The sequence below is a fragment of the Globicephala melas genome, chromosome 20 (assembly GCF_963455315.2).
Source record: "Globicephala melas chromosome 20, mGloMel1.2, whole genome shotgun sequence".
Taxonomy (NCBI): Eukaryota; Metazoa; Chordata; class Mammalia; order Artiodactyla; family Delphinidae; genus Globicephala; species Globicephala melas.
Window position 1 is genome coordinate 20,005,513 of NC_083333.1, and position 16,052 is coordinate 20,021,564.

At 60.2% G+C, this 16,052-nt stretch overlaps 1 protein-coding gene across 11 annotated transcripts in view; it reads right to left on the minus strand.

The window, feature by feature from the left end:
- The window catches only part of MPRIP (myosin phosphatase Rho interacting protein), a 133,207-nt gene that overhangs the window by 6,103 nt on the left and 111,052 nt on the right, over window positions 1–16,052 (minus strand). For 6 of the 11 annotated variants that reach the window (XR_009560266.1, XR_009560265.1, XM_060290205.1 and 3 more), the window contains 8 exons: window positions 12,130–15,852; window positions 9,296–9,443; window positions 8,509–8,626; window positions 7,234–7,393; window positions 6,039–6,158; window positions 5,285–5,371; window positions 4,614–4,779; window positions 3,501–3,586 (listed from right to left, as the gene is read on the minus strand). Coding sequence is in view for 9 of the 11 variants with exons in the window: in XM_060290205.1 (XP_060146188.1) it covers window positions 3,501–3,586; window positions 4,614–4,779; window positions 5,285–5,371; window positions 6,039–6,158; window positions 7,234–7,393; window positions 8,509–8,626; window positions 9,296–9,443; window positions 12,130–15,852 (4,608 nt within the window). In the remaining 2 variants the exon portion in view is untranslated. Of the gene's footprint in view, window positions 1–2,971; window positions 3,037–3,500; window positions 3,587–4,613; window positions 4,780–5,284; window positions 5,372–6,038; window positions 6,159–7,233; window positions 7,394–8,508; window positions 8,627–9,295; window positions 9,444–12,129; window positions 15,853–16,052 lie in introns of all 11 variants that reach the window. The other 5 variants (XM_060290201.1, XM_060290203.1, XM_060290202.1 and 2 more) reach the window with 4 other exon arrangements.

Genomic DNA, 16,052 nt, shown 5'->3' on the forward strand with positions numbered 1-16,052 from the left:
AAATGAGAAGGAAAAAGAAACAAGACCGACGCTGAGCTTAGGGCTCTCCCGACAAGCAGGGAGCAGACCAGTGGAGCCGGGAGAGGAGCCCTGCTAAGAACGTGAAGATGCCCGCTACGTCCGCATCCACGTCCGGTCTCTCGCGACCGCAGGCTGGCGGCACCTGCTGCACCGATCACAAACCCTGTTGGACTCTCTCACTGCCCCGGGGATTGGGGAACGTGGCGGTGGGAACATGTCGGTTTGTTTTACTGAGTCTCTGAGAACGGAAGCCCATCCTTGTTCATGTGGGACCTCGGCGAAGGTGGGGGACAGAGGATTTCCTGCTTTTCTCTGGGAGGCTCTTCACAGAGACTTAATTTCTGGACGAGAAAAGGAGCATCACCTCAGAGCACGACTGGGAACGAAGGTGCCTCGCTGCCACTGGATCTGCGTGGCAAGTCCAGGCTTCACTGAGGCTGCGGAACCGGGGCCGGCCCACAATCAGCAGGTGAGACCGAGCCGAGCCTCCCCCTCAGAGCTGACCCGTGTCCCCTGGGGCCCCAGCTTCACCCAGGACAGCTCTGCTTGCCTGTATTTTTAATTTGGATGCCACTGGTCAGAGGAAGAGGACCAATCCACGTCCCATGCTGACATCCATTAACACACACGACTGCCTCACGTGCTCTCAGGACTCTTCCCAAGTGCGCCTGCTTCAGGTCAGGGCTGCCACCTACACGGTCGCTGTCTACACAGCAGCCAGTCTCATCCAGGGGCTGGGCCCCGTCACCTGCCACGCTGCACCGCTCTAGTTGGGGACTTTCCCTTGGGTGGCAGCAAACCGCCACTGCTGAGTCCTGAGGGACAGAGATTTTCCCTCCGCGCACTGTCACACACGCTTGGTGATCATCCCTGCTGTGCAGCCGCTCACCACAGCTGTGGGGGCGGAGCCTGAGAAGACCCCGTGCTGCCCCACACACCCAGCATCTCCGTGACCCCACGCTCAGGCCGACCAGGCGGGGGCCTCCGTGAGGAGCCTGGGAAACGTCCTCTCTGGTCTCCATTCCCAGAAGAGCCCAGCTGCTCTTAGGCAACGAGCTTTCTGACGTGATGGGGGCTGAACCTTTCTGTCCTGCTGAGGGAGGCAGGTACAGAGACAACACACGTGAAAAGGTAGACATCTGTATACATCAGACCCTGTATCAAAAAGCACCAGTGACAGGTTGTTTTTGGGCAACTTCGTTCCCGTCTTCCTGTGGGAGGTTCCACGGTTTCCAAATACAATCAGGAAAAAGGGCAGCACAGAGCTGTGCAAGCGTCCGTTGACAGCACGTTACAGGCACAGCATCACGGCTGGTGTCCCCGAGGGTGGACCATAAGGGCCCCAGCTTCCTCCTTGGGCCAGCAGGGCTGTCCCCACACACCGAGAGCATTGCTTTTACGTCGCAAACTTGGCAAGCCAAACTCGGACTCAAACGAACACAACTCTGGGAAACCCTGCTCCTGGGCTTCCTCCACACACTCATCTGGGTCCCGGCCTTGCAGAGAGCCGCAGGCAGACCCTCGTGGGTGTGCCTGACAGTTTCCTCTCTCATTCCCGGCCTCTGCTAAATTTAGCAAGCTGCTGGCCAGCGTAGAAGCCGCCATCTACACGGCTGCACATGTGTGCCAGCACATCTCATGGCCAAAGGCCCTTATTGACAGAGATGTTTCCACTGATCTTCTGGCCCTTTGTCCAGAGCCCAAAGTACTGTGCAGCTTGTGGGATCTTAGTCCCCCGACCAAGGATCGAACCCAGGCCCCAGCAGTGAGAGCGCCAAGTCCTAACCACTGGACCACCAGCAGATTCCTGCAAAGCACTTTCCCTCCCCCGACACACGGTCCGCCTGATGGGGCGGGCTTGCTGGAGCAAGGCTTCCCTGGAAGGGCCCTAGCAGAAGTGTTTGTCATTTTACAGGCAAAAGGCCCAAAGCACTCACGGTGAACTTGCAGCAGCTACAGTTCAGCCTCAGATAGAAGTAAAAATCATCAACAAGAAAACCGTAAACCAAGAACACGTTTCCCTTTTGCTAAACAGAATGTTTTCCACGTTTAAAGAAAAAAGCCCGAACTAAGTTTTGAACAGGCTTAAACGTTTCTGGTGATAAGTGAGCCAGGACTGTAGGGAAATAAACATATCAAGTACAGAACTACTTGGATTTCCTTCCGGAAACTATCCCTAAACCAAACCCCTCAGCCTGCCAAGTGAGCCGGGCGCACCTGCCAGCGTCCCGTTCTGAGCCCTTCCTGCTGTCCTCAACTTCCTTCTCAGAGGATCAACGAGATCAGGTCAGCCGAGCTGATCAACCCACTAGGGAATGAGTGACTCTGTGCCCCGGATGCCTGGGCCTCGTGGGAGTCAGGAGCGTCCAGGCAGGGTCGGGGTCAGACAGCCTGATGTTTCTGAGCCAGCGCTCATTCAGCCCCTGCTTCCTGTCTTTGGAGGTGCCCGGGGTCCTCAGGGCTGGCAAACGCTCAGCCCCAAGCGCTCGCTGTACTGAGTGGTTTCCGGAGCTGCGTGCGCGAGGTATCAGCTCCCTGGCTTGCTGGGCTCGGGCCTCCTGAGCCTGTTAACAGGGCGGGGGGCGCGGGGCAGGGGCACTTCAGCAGTGGGCGGCTCTGTCAAGTCTGCTTCCCGACGGAGGGCAGCGGTGCCCCCAGAGAACGTGAGCGCACAAACCATTCGACATGCATGTGACGGGGCCGAGATGCTGGCCCCACGGGCAGCCCACCAAGCTGGGGGGAACTCCCCTCTGTTAAGAGGTTACAGTGCAGTTAACTCCCCAGAACAGGTTAAGAAACTTCACATGGATCGTGTATGTGCCGGCTGGAGCAGGAGGAATGAAAGTGACCGGAAAACAAAGGAGCTCGCTATGGAGGTGTGAGCAGTGTGCATGCAGGTAGCACCCCCTCGAGGGCGGCGGGCGGGTGGGTGGTGGTGAGAGTGGTTTACCTACACGACAAGGGACCGGGAAGCGGGTCGTTTCAGTTATCCCATGAGACCTGCTCAATTACGGACTGTCGGGGGAAAGAGCACAAAACAAAAGACACACACACAATAAATCCTAAATGCAACGTGCTGGTCACCCCCACCCTCCAACCCACCTTCCCACAGAGGGGCACGTGGGGGCGGAGGGCACACGCTGGGGGGGAAGGGGCGCGGGCAGCTTTGTCTCTCGAAGGCAGCTGGCGTCAGCATGAACTAGGGACGTGCAAGGAGCAGTCCAGATGGGGCAGGACCGACCCAGCAGGGCGCCGGTCTGAGGGGATTCACTCGAGCCCTGCTTGCTGTGGGCCTGGCCCTCCGCTGTCGCTGGCAGGAGATGGTCCCACTGCTGGGCGAGGGACACACTCAGTGCGAAGCCCCTGGAACTGGCCCAGCAGGCTAAGCGTGTGGGGCCAGTGAGTTCTGGGACCCTGGGGACCCTCTGCTGTGGCCCTAGGTGGGCTCTACGTACACAGGGGCTGGACCCCAGACTCACCTTGGACCTGATGCTTCTGAGCTGTCGGCTGACGCAGGATCTGTCTTTCTTCAAGAAGTCAGGGTTGCTTTTAGACTTCATTATATCTGAGAAGACAAGCAGACCCAGTGCCTGTTTTGTAAACCCCCTGGGAACAGACTTGGGTTTGAAGGCTTCCAAGGCTTATCATCCTCACCCACACGTGAGACGTTTCCTTCAACGACCCACGAGAACCCCAAACAAAGAGCTGTAAAGCACGAGATCCTTGGAACAGTTGTGGGCGCTGGGAGACCTGGAGGAGGCACGCGAGGCCCCGGGCCAGGCTCCTCCCCGTTGGCCGCCGCAGCACCCGTTGCCCCTGGGCTGCTGGGCACACCTGCCGCCCTCCTCCTCCTGAGAGCCCCGGGCTGCTCAGGGTTTTTAACTTCCCATGCTTACGGCGCTCTCCCTCATTTGCTGAGAGCTGTGCAGTGACCTCATGGTTCAGCCCCCCACCGTGGAGGCAGAGCCAGCTCTGTGCTCCTGTGCGTTCAGAAGGGTCACAGGCTGCACGTGCTCACTCCTAACCCTAACTCTCCTGGCCCCCAGACGACTCCTCGGAAGCAGCCAGTGTCACCATCCCATCCCGGGTCTGATTTGAGCTTCGCTGCACGTGGCCTGCCTGCCTTCGGGAAGACCTGTAACGTGCCCGCCCAGCAGCGATGCAAACTGGCGAGGAGGGATCCTTGCCGGCCGAGAGGAAGCGGGTAGTGAGCTAGGGCATCTCTTCAGTAGGCGGCATCCCCCCATGGCCTTCTGCAGATTTTATGGTAAACCCCCAGGATCAATAACCAGCGAGAGCTGCTTACGGAATGAGTGAATTGTTCAGGAAAATGGGGAACACAGCCGGCTGTCACTGTAAACACACACCCCGAGGTATGACTGTCCCTCAGGGCAACCAGTGCAGCGTCGGAGGAGAAGGGCTTCCCAACCAGGAGGGCCCGAGAGCCGGGCGCCTACCACCCCTGCAGCTGTTCCCTACCAGGGAGTTAGTCTGACACAGAAAAGGACCCCTCTGCTTGAATCAAGCGCCAGCAGCTCCAGGACTAAATCGGCGCGAGTTACTGAGTCAGAATCCAGAGCTGGAGGACTCACCGTAGCCGCCGGACACGGGGGTGTGTTCCGGTGACCTTTCACCCAGTGCGTCGGTCGCGGCTTTCAGCTGCTCCTGCAGCCTGCTGACGTCACAGTCGGCCTTCGCCCTCACGATGCTGAGCTCTGTGTAGATGTCCTTGTACTTGTCACTAGCGTACTTCTTGTCCTTGGGGATAGAAGGACAAAGAGCAGTTACAGCCAGGCTGGGTGGCCCATGCTCCTGGGGCCAGAGCACTTCGGGGGTGACTGGGGATGGGCCCAGCAGCAGAGAAGGCAGGCCAGCCCCCGCCTTCCAGAGGCAGAAACTGGACACAGAGTGGAACAGGCACGGCAGGGCCCCGGGCTATAGCCAGGCTGGCAGCGCCTTGAGCCCCGAGGACCTCTGTGTGGCTTCAGGCTGGAAAACCCCTGTGCCTTGGATCTCCTAAGTGACTTGGCCTCCAGGAGCGCCCTCAGGAGGCAACAGTGTGCTTGGGTCTCGGGTCCCTGCCCCAGCACGTGGCGGGCACGGGGACAGCCCCTTGTTCCTGCCGCGCCCACCTGCAGGCTGCCATTCTTCTCATGGAAGCGAAATCTACTTCAGAGCTGCTACATGTGACTCTGGACACGCGTGGCCCCGCCCCATCCGCAGCCCATCCCCCAGGTCCACGGGTCCCGGGGACGTGCGTTACCCGCAGCGCCGTCTGTAGCTCATCCTTGAGGGAGCTGATCTCCTGTTTCAGGTACTGAATTTCTGACTCCTTGACCCGCAATAAGACCTAGAAAGAGAGAGAAATTAAGAGACTCACGTTCGGGAGCAGAGGGACTGCCAGGGCCTCGGAAGCAAAGACTGAGCCACACGGAGGACTCGCCTCCACACGCCGGTGGGCAGGCAGCTCTCTCCCGGTCCTTGTCAGGAAGAAACGGCCGTGACCCCTCCTGACCCAAAAGCCTCATCCTCAGCCCGGGAGCTCCTGGCACAGAGCCCAGGAAGGGGTCCTGCAGAGACCTCAGGTCAGCCTCTCCCATCATTTAGGAAGAGATGGTTTCATGAAATTTTAATTGAATGGGGAAAAATCCAAGTGCTTTCATAAAAGAACACCTTATACATAAGAAGCAATCATTCTGACTTAAAATGAACCTTCCTGATCTTGAGTAATACAGCCTTAAGAATCTCAAGCAGCTGCAGTGTTCGCAGTTATTCAGTTTCATTTTAGTTGGTCAGTGTTTGTGACGTGGTGGAACAGAGGGGCGGAGGGCAGGTGAGTGACGATGGTTAAAGGTCCCTGTGGCCTCGTGAGGGGTCCCGCGCTGCCTGGCAGCTAACTCTTCTCTTTTGCGTCCTGGCGTGACTCAGGTCTTTCCAGGTTCTCCCCTCTTGCTGCCCATAAGCTAGGGGCTTGTATGGTGTGAGCTGGTAAAGAGGGACCTGGCTCTGAGCCGTACCTCTAACTCATAGGCGTCCTTGCCCTGCGTGAGAGGTGAACCAGCAGCCTCGCCACCGGCGTCCCCGGTCAGCAGCGTCCGTAGCCGTGAGATTTCAGCAGCCAGGCGGTTGTTCAGCTCCTGGGGGACAGCAACACAACCAAACAGGGTGCTCTACCGAGCTGTTTGACCACGAACACAGGGCGCGGCCAGGGTGGCATGCAGCACGGGAGGCCTGCAGCGGTGCCTGTGCACGGTGGCATCTCAGAGTCAGTGTGGACGCCCTTGCCAAAGCCATTTACATGGCCCAATACTTTTGTGTAACTGCAGCTGCAGGATCCATGCTCCTCAGCCCCTTTCTGTCACCATGACTAGTGTTAATCAGTTCCAGGATTTGCGCTCCTGAGTTTCTGCAGGATCAGGACCTCCTGCCACCCTCACCCCTCGCTTTCTGTACCTTCTTTCCAGCCAGCAGGTGGTCGTCTTAGGCCACCGCAGTGACCAAGCAGAACCAGTCCTGCTGGAGTGTCCCCCACATATGGGCAGCTGTGGGCCCACAGAGGCCTCGAGCCTGGGCCAGGCGGACGTGGCTGTCTCCTCAGTGCGGGGGGAGGACGAGGGGTCTTGTACCCACAGAGAAGCTTTTTTGAAACTAGACCTACCTTGAGCTGTTCCATTAACCAGGATTTTATATGTACCCCAGTTTTCTAAGGAGCAGGCACATTTTTTTTTTTTTTTTTTTTTTGCGGTACGCGGGCCTCTCACCGCTGCGGCCTCTCCCGTTGCTGAGCACAGGCTCTGGACGCGCAGGCTCAGCGGCCATGGCTCACGGGCCCAGCCGCTCCGCGGCATGTGGGATCCTCCCGGACCGGGGCACGAACCCGCGTCCCCTGCATCGGCAGGCGGACTCTCAACCACTGTGCCACCGGGGAAGCCCAGGAGCAGGCACATTGTAAGAGACTAATCTGACAGAATCAAATGCGAGCAGGGTATGGTCTTGACTGGGAGGTGTTTAAACACGGTCCCAGCCATGGGGACGGGAGACCTGGACCCGTGCCGCCCAGCAACCACGGAGGAGGAACAGACATCTCGGAGCCTCCAGACCCCAAGGCCAGCGGCCAGCTGCGGAGCAGGAGGGGCTCAATCCCAGCAGCTGCAGGGAGCTCCTGTCCACACCCCGGTGATGCCTGCAGATTGGGGCCCCAGCGCGGCGCACCTGGTTGTGGGCGTTGAGCTCCTGGTTCTCGCGCTGGCACTGCCGCAGGGCCTGCCGCTCGGCCTCCAGCGCCTGGGCCAGGTGGGCGTTCTCCAGGCACTTCTGCGAGTACTGCTCGGAGAGGACCTCCAGCTCGCGCTGCACAGACTGCAGCTCCTCCCTGGGGAGAGGGCACTGCTCACTCCTCTGCCCTCGCCCCAGGGCCCAGGCCTCTAAGAAGCTCAGAGTCCCCTTCGCGAAGCCTCAAGGATGCCGAGACCCACACAGCAGAGCGACCGCGAGCAGAGCCCTGCACCTTGTGGTCTCGAGTGGCCATGCAGCTCGGCGGCTCCGTCCCTGTGCTCTTACCAGCAGTTGAAAAGCCCCCAGGGGCGGCACTCCTCTCCCAGGGTCAGGAGAGGCCTCACCCACGCACCCCAAAACACGCTGTGTCAGAGAGAGGTCAGACCTGGGACCGTTTCTAGCACTGTGCCAACTCGATCCACGTTCAGAAAACCAAAGCCTCGTGACGTCGTTCTCGGCCACCCTGGACTTGAGAAGGGCTGGTACTGTGGAACCGACACCCCCTCCAGCCGAGGTGAGCTGCTCCCGGCCGCCTGCCCACCCACCTGCTCCCTGACTGCACTGCATGGGAGCCCGGGAGAGGAGAGGCCCTGACTCTGTGCGTTGCGGAGCCCCATGAAGGCTGGCTCTGCACGGCCCCTGCAGCAGCCAGTCGAGGCGCTCTGAGTGGTGCGAGTTCCACTGAGGGCAAAACTAAAGAGTGGCCGTGCTGGTGAACGCTCCCCATTCCCTTGCCTCTGCAAAGAGAACTGGCACACACGTCTTAAAGATGTAGGGGTCGTGGCCACTTCTGCCACGCACAGCCACAGAGCATCTGTGTCATGCGCTACACCGCGTCCCCTCCCCACGAACTCCTGAAGCAGCAGCAGCTGACGGACAGAAGGAATCTGGGGTAGCCTCTGAGGTCGGCCCTGAAGATCCGACAGTATTTATAAAATCTCCTCTGCCACGTCTTATTCTTTACATTTTAGTAACTGGTTTCTGTCTGACTCAGTAACAGGAGCCCACTTGGGCCATGAGAGCAGTGGTTCGCTGACCCCCAGGATGGTGCTGGGCCCCTCAGGAAGGAGGCTCTGAGCAGCCTCAGCGCCCACGGGCCTCCACCTGCGCCACCCTGGGGACCCGAGTCTCTGTGGCTCTTACAGGGAAGGTGCCGCCCCGCCCCCGAAGGCCCTCCCTCCGGCCCTGCCCGGGCCACCTCCGGTGACTCACAGGTACTGCCGCTGCAGGGCATCGATGTCCGCATTGACACTGCTGATCTGGGACCGCTGGCTCTTCTCCAGCTCCCGTTCCATCTCCTCGCGGTGGGCATTCTTCATGGCTTCGATGGCTGTGGACAGGATGTGGCCCTCAGCACCCACGGGCTTGGGAGGTGAGACCGACAGGAAGGCGGGACATCCCCCCACTGCTCATGCCAGCCCATTGGCAGTTGGGCCGGGAGGATTCCCGGGGAACTCCCCCATGAAAGGGATGCAGGTGTGTTTTTCTCTTGATGTTAGCAGAAAACCAAACTGATTCACTAAATGTCAATGTTAAATCCAAGTATGAGTTTGTAGGACAAGCAGGCTTTCAGGCTGGGCCTGTTTTCTTAGTGCCGAAATCACAAGCACCGCAGGATAGTTACATGAATGGAGGGGACACAGGCCAAAGGCCCAGGGCTCAGTCCGGACGCTCTGGGCTCTCACGGACCAAGGGCCGCGGGCAGAGGTGTCCGCTGCCAGAGCAGTGCCAGCAGACGGGCCGATGAGACCAGGGCAGCCCCTCACGAGCACCAAGGGTGCCGGCGGCCACGGAAAGCGGGAGTGCTGGTGCGGGGCTCTCGGGCTCTCAAAGGGCTCCTCTAACAAGCCCTTCCCCCAAGAGAACTGTCCAAGAATTCTCGTGGGTAGCGAGGCTTTAATCTCAGCCGAAAGACGGTGAGAAGGCCAGTCACTGCTCAGAGCTGTGCGATCAGCTCAGGAAGACCCTGCTGCCCGTCCCCGGGGTTAGCGGCTCCCACCTGAGATGGTGGCCGCGGTCTCCTCAGCCAGGAGGCGGTCTTTCTCCTCCCGCAGTTTCTCCAGTTCCCGCTGGTGCTGCCTCTGCAGGTCTTCGATCTTCTTCTGGTGTGTTTCTTCCATGGCTGCAAACCCTCGCTCGCACGTGGCCTGCAAGGTGCACAAGAGGCTTTACGGACTTTTCTTCTGCTATTTACTGAACAGACCTCAGCCCTGCCCTCCAGGCTCCTGGCACAGAGAAGGTGCTCTCTTGAGCTGAGCCCCGCGCCAGCTGTCTGGAGACTCACTCTGCTCCTGCGTGTGTCATGCTCCCAGAGCATTTAGAAAAGGGTGCCTGATTTCTGTGGTTGTTGTGCATCCCATTTCTCTGTAGAAAGAGTTGGTATCGTGGGCAGGAAAAGGCCGCAGTAGAATTTAAAATAGCCAATCCTGGACCTTTATGGACCGACAGGAGGGGGAAGGACAGAGTGAACGGGGCAGAGGCTGGCCGTGTCTGGTCTGAGTTTCATGGGCATCAAGCACAGTCATGAACAGTAATGTCTTTGTCAGCCGCAGGGAGGCAAGGCCATCCTGTGAGTGACGGGTACCGGGTAGCCCAGTGCACGGAGCCAGGGGGCCCAGCCCTGCCACTGCCCAACTTGGCCGCCCTCATCGGGTCACTGAACCTCTCAGGCGTCCGAGAAAATTAGGCTAGGGTGTACGACTTTTCCTTTTCCTTTGGAAGGAGTACAAAGAGGGGGCACTAATTAACGAGTGCCTCTGCTAACTGTACTGAGACCCACGACCTGTCTGTGCCTCGCTGCAGCCTGGCTTGGTGTTTGACCTAGACGTGGGTGTGGGGAAGGACACAGGCATGACCTAATGAGAAGGGCTCAGACCACCCCACACCCCCTCACTGTGTAGTAGCCCAGGCCTGGCTTATCAGTTGGTCTCACTGATGGGGTGGGTATGAGGGGTGGTCTGTGCAGCTGTTCTGTGCGTGGAGGCACATTTCTTGTCTAAATCCCTTGGAAGATCTGTTTCAAAGTAGGGATCGCGCCTTTCACTGATCCTTAAAAACTGGAAGAATGTGGCCACGTTAATTCCAAACCCAAGTATCCTGTACTTGCACGTGGATCAAGGAAGGGTACCAAGAAATCCAGCCTCCGTGTGGGCACCTCTGTCTCAGCCCCCACGGTGACTGAGAGGCCCTTCTGAGACTCTCCAGTCAGTATTTTTCAAACTCACGGTCAGAGTCTGGACTTCCCTGCGACAGACTTGCTTCACTGGGGAAGTGGTCTTAAGTGCTGTGCGCCACTCACGGGGCGTTTTTCTTCTTGCAGGGGCTCCACCTGGGAGCTGCTGTCTCCTCTCACTGCCCTCACACCCCGGGACACTGGAGGGTCCTAGCGCTGCCCTCTCGCATGCTGTGGTTCAACGTGGACTCCTGGTTAACACATAGCTGCAGGGCCTTAGTTTGATTTGAGGGCTTTAGAATAAAGATAAGGGTCAAAATTCTTCCTACAGAAACACTAAGGTGTCTTTAAAGACTGGCTGCTTCCTTGGAGAGTATATGTGTTTAAGAAACAATCTAATTTTTAAGGCAGTAAGTAATCCCTGGGATCAAAGTTCCTCGGCAACCACTGTGAGAGTCGTGAGAAAGAGCACCAGCCTTCAGCTATCAAAAGAGGGGCCCTCAGGCCAAGACCCCAGTCTCCCTGACCTGGGCAAAAATCTGCACAAGTAACAGCTGTCAGCCGGGCCCCAAGACAGCGGTTTGCTTGTAATTTCTGCGTGTCTCACAGGGCCCAACAAGAATAGGCACAGGACAGAGGCCGCCGCCCACAGCAGGCAGCATCCAAGCCCCAGCCTGCATCACCGCCGGGGCAGAGCCTGCCCCCAGTGTCAGCCCAGGGCTTTCCTCCCTCCCGGGTTCGTGCCGATGGGCGTGAGAGCCAGGCTGGGCCTCGTCTGAGTTTCCTGCTGCGCAGACGCGCTGGGTGTTGTGGGAAGCGGCCGGGAAGTTACTTTCAACGCGGCACTGGTATGCGCCGGCCGCACGGGGACTGTGTGGCACTTTCCAACAGCCCTTGAAGCTTCCTTGGGATCCAGAATAGCCTTCAAAAGCTTTGCACTGACTTGGAAACAGCCTGGCAGGCACTAACGGCCCGCCTGCTTGTCGCAGCAGCGCCGGGCTGCCCTCAGGACTGGACGCACTGCCGGCTCACAGCTGGAGGACGGGGCTGGGGACGGAGGGCACGGGAAGAGCCTGGCGTCTACTGGATGCAGCTCAAGGGATGGCGAGAAGCCCGAGAGGACGAAGCCCAGAGCCCAGGCTGCCCTGATGGCTCCACACAGCCCAACGCCCCAGGGCCCGAAACGTCACCTTGATGGGCCAGGGCCTGGGAATCCTGTCTACCAAGGTGGGTGTGAAACGGGGTCGGGGTGTGGTGGGAAGGTCACTTCTCAAAACCCCTGGAGCAAATAAGGCTGTGCTCCCTGTAAGAGCAGCCATTCCCACCAGACGTCTGTCCCCACAGAACTGGGGCAGGGAGTGGCCCTCAACACCCCACTGCAAACATTCTAGCCTTTGGGAAGCCCAACTCTGCTCTCCTAGGACAGCAGGAAGAAGAGGACCCTCCCCAGGTCCAGGTCTGCACAGCCTGGAGGTGGGGGCAGTGGGGGAGCTTCCCCACCACCCTGCCTCGCCAAGCCCTGCTGGGACCCCACCGCAGCCAGTGGGAGGTCAAGCGGGGAACAGCCCATCAGCTCCTTCTGCTGTTCGGTGACTTGGAGCCAAGAACCGTGTCCCAGCTCCGCCTGCACTGGACGCCCCCCGACCGCTCTGCTTCGAAACCTTGAGGCTCTCAAAGTCCCTCTGGCGCTCTTCCCGCAGTGAGGCCGCGCCACCCGCCAGGTCCTTGTGCTCCAGCGCTTCCCGCAGGACGTCCACCTGGGCCTCCAACTCCTGGATGCGCCCCTTCAGCCCCATCATGGAGTCGGCCTCCCCCTCAGCTGGCCGGCTGGAGGACGGGGGTCCGTGGGCTGGTGGGGCGGCAGGGGGCCGCCCCTGGTAGTGGTGCAGGGTCTTCTGCAGGCACCGCAGCGTCTGAGAGTAATGCTCCTGCAGGGCCCGCAGCTCCTCCTCATGGATGGCCTGCAGCTCCCTGATCTTGAGCTGGAACTTGTCCTCCAGGGTCTGCACCTGGTCCACAGGCTGCCTCTCCAGGTCCTGCCTGTCCCCCGCCAAGGCACCCAGCTGGCTCAGGACCCTGCTGCGCGCAGTCTGCGGCGCACCCTCTGCCCGGCTCAGCCGCTCCCCTGTGTAGCTGACCTTCCACTCCTCAAACCACCCTCGTGGGGCAGCCAGGCTCTCACGGCGCTCACTCTGCCCCTCTTCCAGACACCTCTGCTGCTGGCCCAGCTGGGCGACCTTGGTCTTGAGCTCCGCGTTCTCCCGTTCAACGATGGCGATCAGCTCCAGGTACTCGCTCTTCTGCTTGCGGAGAAGCCCCTCGTACTCCTCCCTCAGGGCCCCCACAGCGTGCTCGTGCTCCTGACAGGAGGCCCCCCCGCCCGACCAGGACTCCCTGTAGCCCCGGAGCTCCTTTTCATACTCCAGGCGGATCCTGCAGGCTGTGTAACACACCTGAGCCTGAATAATCGCATCTTGAACTAATAAGGAAGAATACTGGCCGAGGCCTCCCAGACAAGCGCTACGGGAGAGATGCCGGGATGCCTGGAGAAGCTTCTGACAGTCTCGCACTGCCTCCACAGAGAGAAGTGAGGTTAAAGTGGCAGAGATCTCTCCCAAGAGACTGGCCTTATCCTTAAGCTGCAGGGCGAGCTCTTCCTGAATAGCAACCAAGGCCCCAGAGCTCTGGCTGGACAGGGGACAGAGAGCCTGCGAGCCAGCTGGGTCCGGATGACTTGGTACTTCTTCCGGCAGGCTCCCAGTCCAGGACACCTGGACACCATCTCCGGCACCTGCTGGAAGCTGGAGGGTTTCCGAGACCTGCAGCATCACTCTCTCGAAGTCGGGTGTCTGGTAGGCCCCTAGGATCTCCCCCAGCATGCGCTTGTGCTGCTGCAGGGCTGCCTGTGTCCCCTGCAGGGTCTCCTGGATGCTCTGCAGCCTGCGCTGGAGGGACCCCCTCACCGAATGCACGGCAAGGCTGAGCTCCGCCCTGACCCACGTGGCGTCGGCCAGGGCAGCGACCGGGGCTGGCGGGGCGTTTGGCCGCCCGCCTCCCGAGGCACTGGCTGCCTCTCCGCCCAGCGTCTCCAGGTGCCGGCTCAGGGACTCGACCTGGCTCCAGAATTCTCCATCCACCAGCACCTTCTTGGCCCAGGCATCCACTGGGGCCCCAGGACAGGCCACGTTACTTTCGGACTCCAGCGGCCACTTTCCGGACTGAGAGATCTCGAGGAGCACGTGCGAGATATCGGAGGTGGTGTTTTTCAGTGAGTCTGCTATCTGGTCTATCAGCGTGGCTTCCAGAGCTATCTGATCAGAAAGGAGCTGGAGCTGCTCCTGGTCGCTCAGCTCCGGCAGGTATGGTGGCTGCCGTGAGGTCGCTTTTTCTTCCTCGGAGAAACCCGCCTCCCCTGTGGGAGGTGGCTGGTGACACAAGGCCTGGATGGCGCCGACCAGCAAGCTTTCCACGCCGGCCAGGAGCCCTGCCCCCGCGTCAGCCGGCAGCGACCGCAGCTGTTCCCGGCAGCTTTCCAGGCAAGCCAGGGCCTGGCTGTTCTTCACCCGGAAGTCACCGAGCTCCTCCACGTGGTTCTCAACCACCTCCGCCCTCGCCTGTCTCTCCTGCTCCAGCTGGGAGGCCAGCGCGGCGACCTGGAGCAGGCTGGCACGGAGCTGCTCGCGCAGCCGCGCCTCGGTGCCAGCCCACTGTTGGTGCAGAGCGAGCAGGGCCTCCTGGCTCTGGCCCTGCTGGCTCTCCAGCTTCACTGTCACGTCTTTGAGCTTCTCCTCGGTGACGTAGAGCTTGGTCTCCAGGGAGTGGATGACGGACAGGTAGGTGTCCGAGTCGCTGGTCGCTGGGAGCGAGCTGGGGGTGGCCTCCGACGACATGCTCTCCTCCGAGGGTGAGCGGTCCTGACTGGTGTCAGAGGACGTGCTGCTGGTCCAGGTCCTCTCAGACCCGTCAGGGTGGGTGTACTTTTGGCACTGGATCGTGGAGAACCGGATTCTTTGCCTCTTAAGGCCCGGTGCTCCCTGGTCGGGCTTTGAGGTGCTCTGCAGGTGCCCCTCCCTGTTGGACACTTCCGACCTTGGGGGCACTGGGCTCTTTTCTCTTCTGGGGCTGCTGTCCCTGTGCTCCTCCCCCAGGGCAGCCCCCGGAGGTGCGCTGGCAGCCTGGAGCTGTGGGCCCGAACGCGCGACGCCGTCCTCCTCCTCGGCTTCTTCCAAGAAGCTCCGTGGCTCCTCGGCGTCCTCTGAGGACTCCTTTGCCTGGAGCTTCACTTCTGTTTCCTCTAAGCTGCTCCCCAAGACAGTCATCTTAACCAGCACATCCTGGAGATCCCGCTCTTTCCTCGCCAGCGCCTTCTCGTGCGTGTCCTGGATGCACCTCAGCTCCTCCTCCTTCTCCCGGAGCCGCGTGTGCGCGCCCTGGAGCTGGCTGGCCACCCTCCTGTAGGAGCGCTCCAGGCTTTGGTAGTCAGCCTCCCTCCCCTTCAGCTTCTCCTCAAGCGCAGCCACGTCCCCGTCGGACAAGGCGACACGGCCCATCAGCTCTTGGAAGCGCTGTCGGATCAGGTCCCGCTCGTCTCGGAGGCTCTGGACGTGCTCGGCCAGCTTCTGGATGCTGGCCTCCTTCATCTCCAGCTGCTCCTCCAGCCGGTGCACCACCTCACTGCCCTCGGACTTGGCACTCAGCTTCTCCTTCTGCAGGACCTCCATCTGCTGCTCGTGGTCCTGGAGCCGGTCCTCGAAGGCGCTGGCCCTGTCCTCTGCCTCCTTCAGGCTCTGCAGAAGCTCCTGCTTCTCCCGCTCACAGCTCCCCAGCAGCAGCTCGTAGTTCCTCTGCAGCTTCTCCTCCATCAGCCTCTGGGCCCGCTCGCTGGCGCTGAGCTGCTGGCTGAGGTCGGCGATGCGCTCCTGCAGCCTCTGCACCTCCTTCTGCCGGTCCCGCTGCAGCGCCTGTTGCCTCTCCAGGTCCCGCAGCTCCTGCGTCCTCCCCAGCAGCAGGGCCTCCGCGCTCTGGAGCTTCCGCTCGCTGGCGCGCAGCTGGGCGTTGAGCGCGGCTTCGCTGTGCTGCCGCTCCTCCAGCTGCTCGCGGACCTTGTCCTTCTCCAGCTTCAGCTCGCCCTGGAGCTTGGCCAGTGCCTGCTCCTTGATGGTGAGCTCGGCGGCGGCATTGCCAAGCCGCGCCTGGAGGCTCCGGATCTCGGCCTCGTGGTGCCGGATCGCATCCTTGGCCTCCCCGTAGCTGCGCTTCAGGGCCTGGATCTGCCGCGTGATGAGCTCCTGGCGCTGGCACTGGGCCTCCAGCTCGCCGTGCAGATCCTGGTTGACTCTGTGGAGCCTCTGCCAGGCGCCGGACGGGGAGGTGGCCACTTCAGTCTTAAAAAAACCGATGAAATACGGGTTAGTAACACTCGGCCTCCCAGTTCTGAGTGTCACACCTCTGGCCAGGGTCAACCACAGAAAGGCTCCTTGGTGGGTCTGCCTTTTATCCTCTGCACAATTTTATTTTCATTTAAAAAAAAGAAAAACAACTAACAAATCGTCTCAGTTTTTTTTTTTTTTTTGGTAAGTAGCTG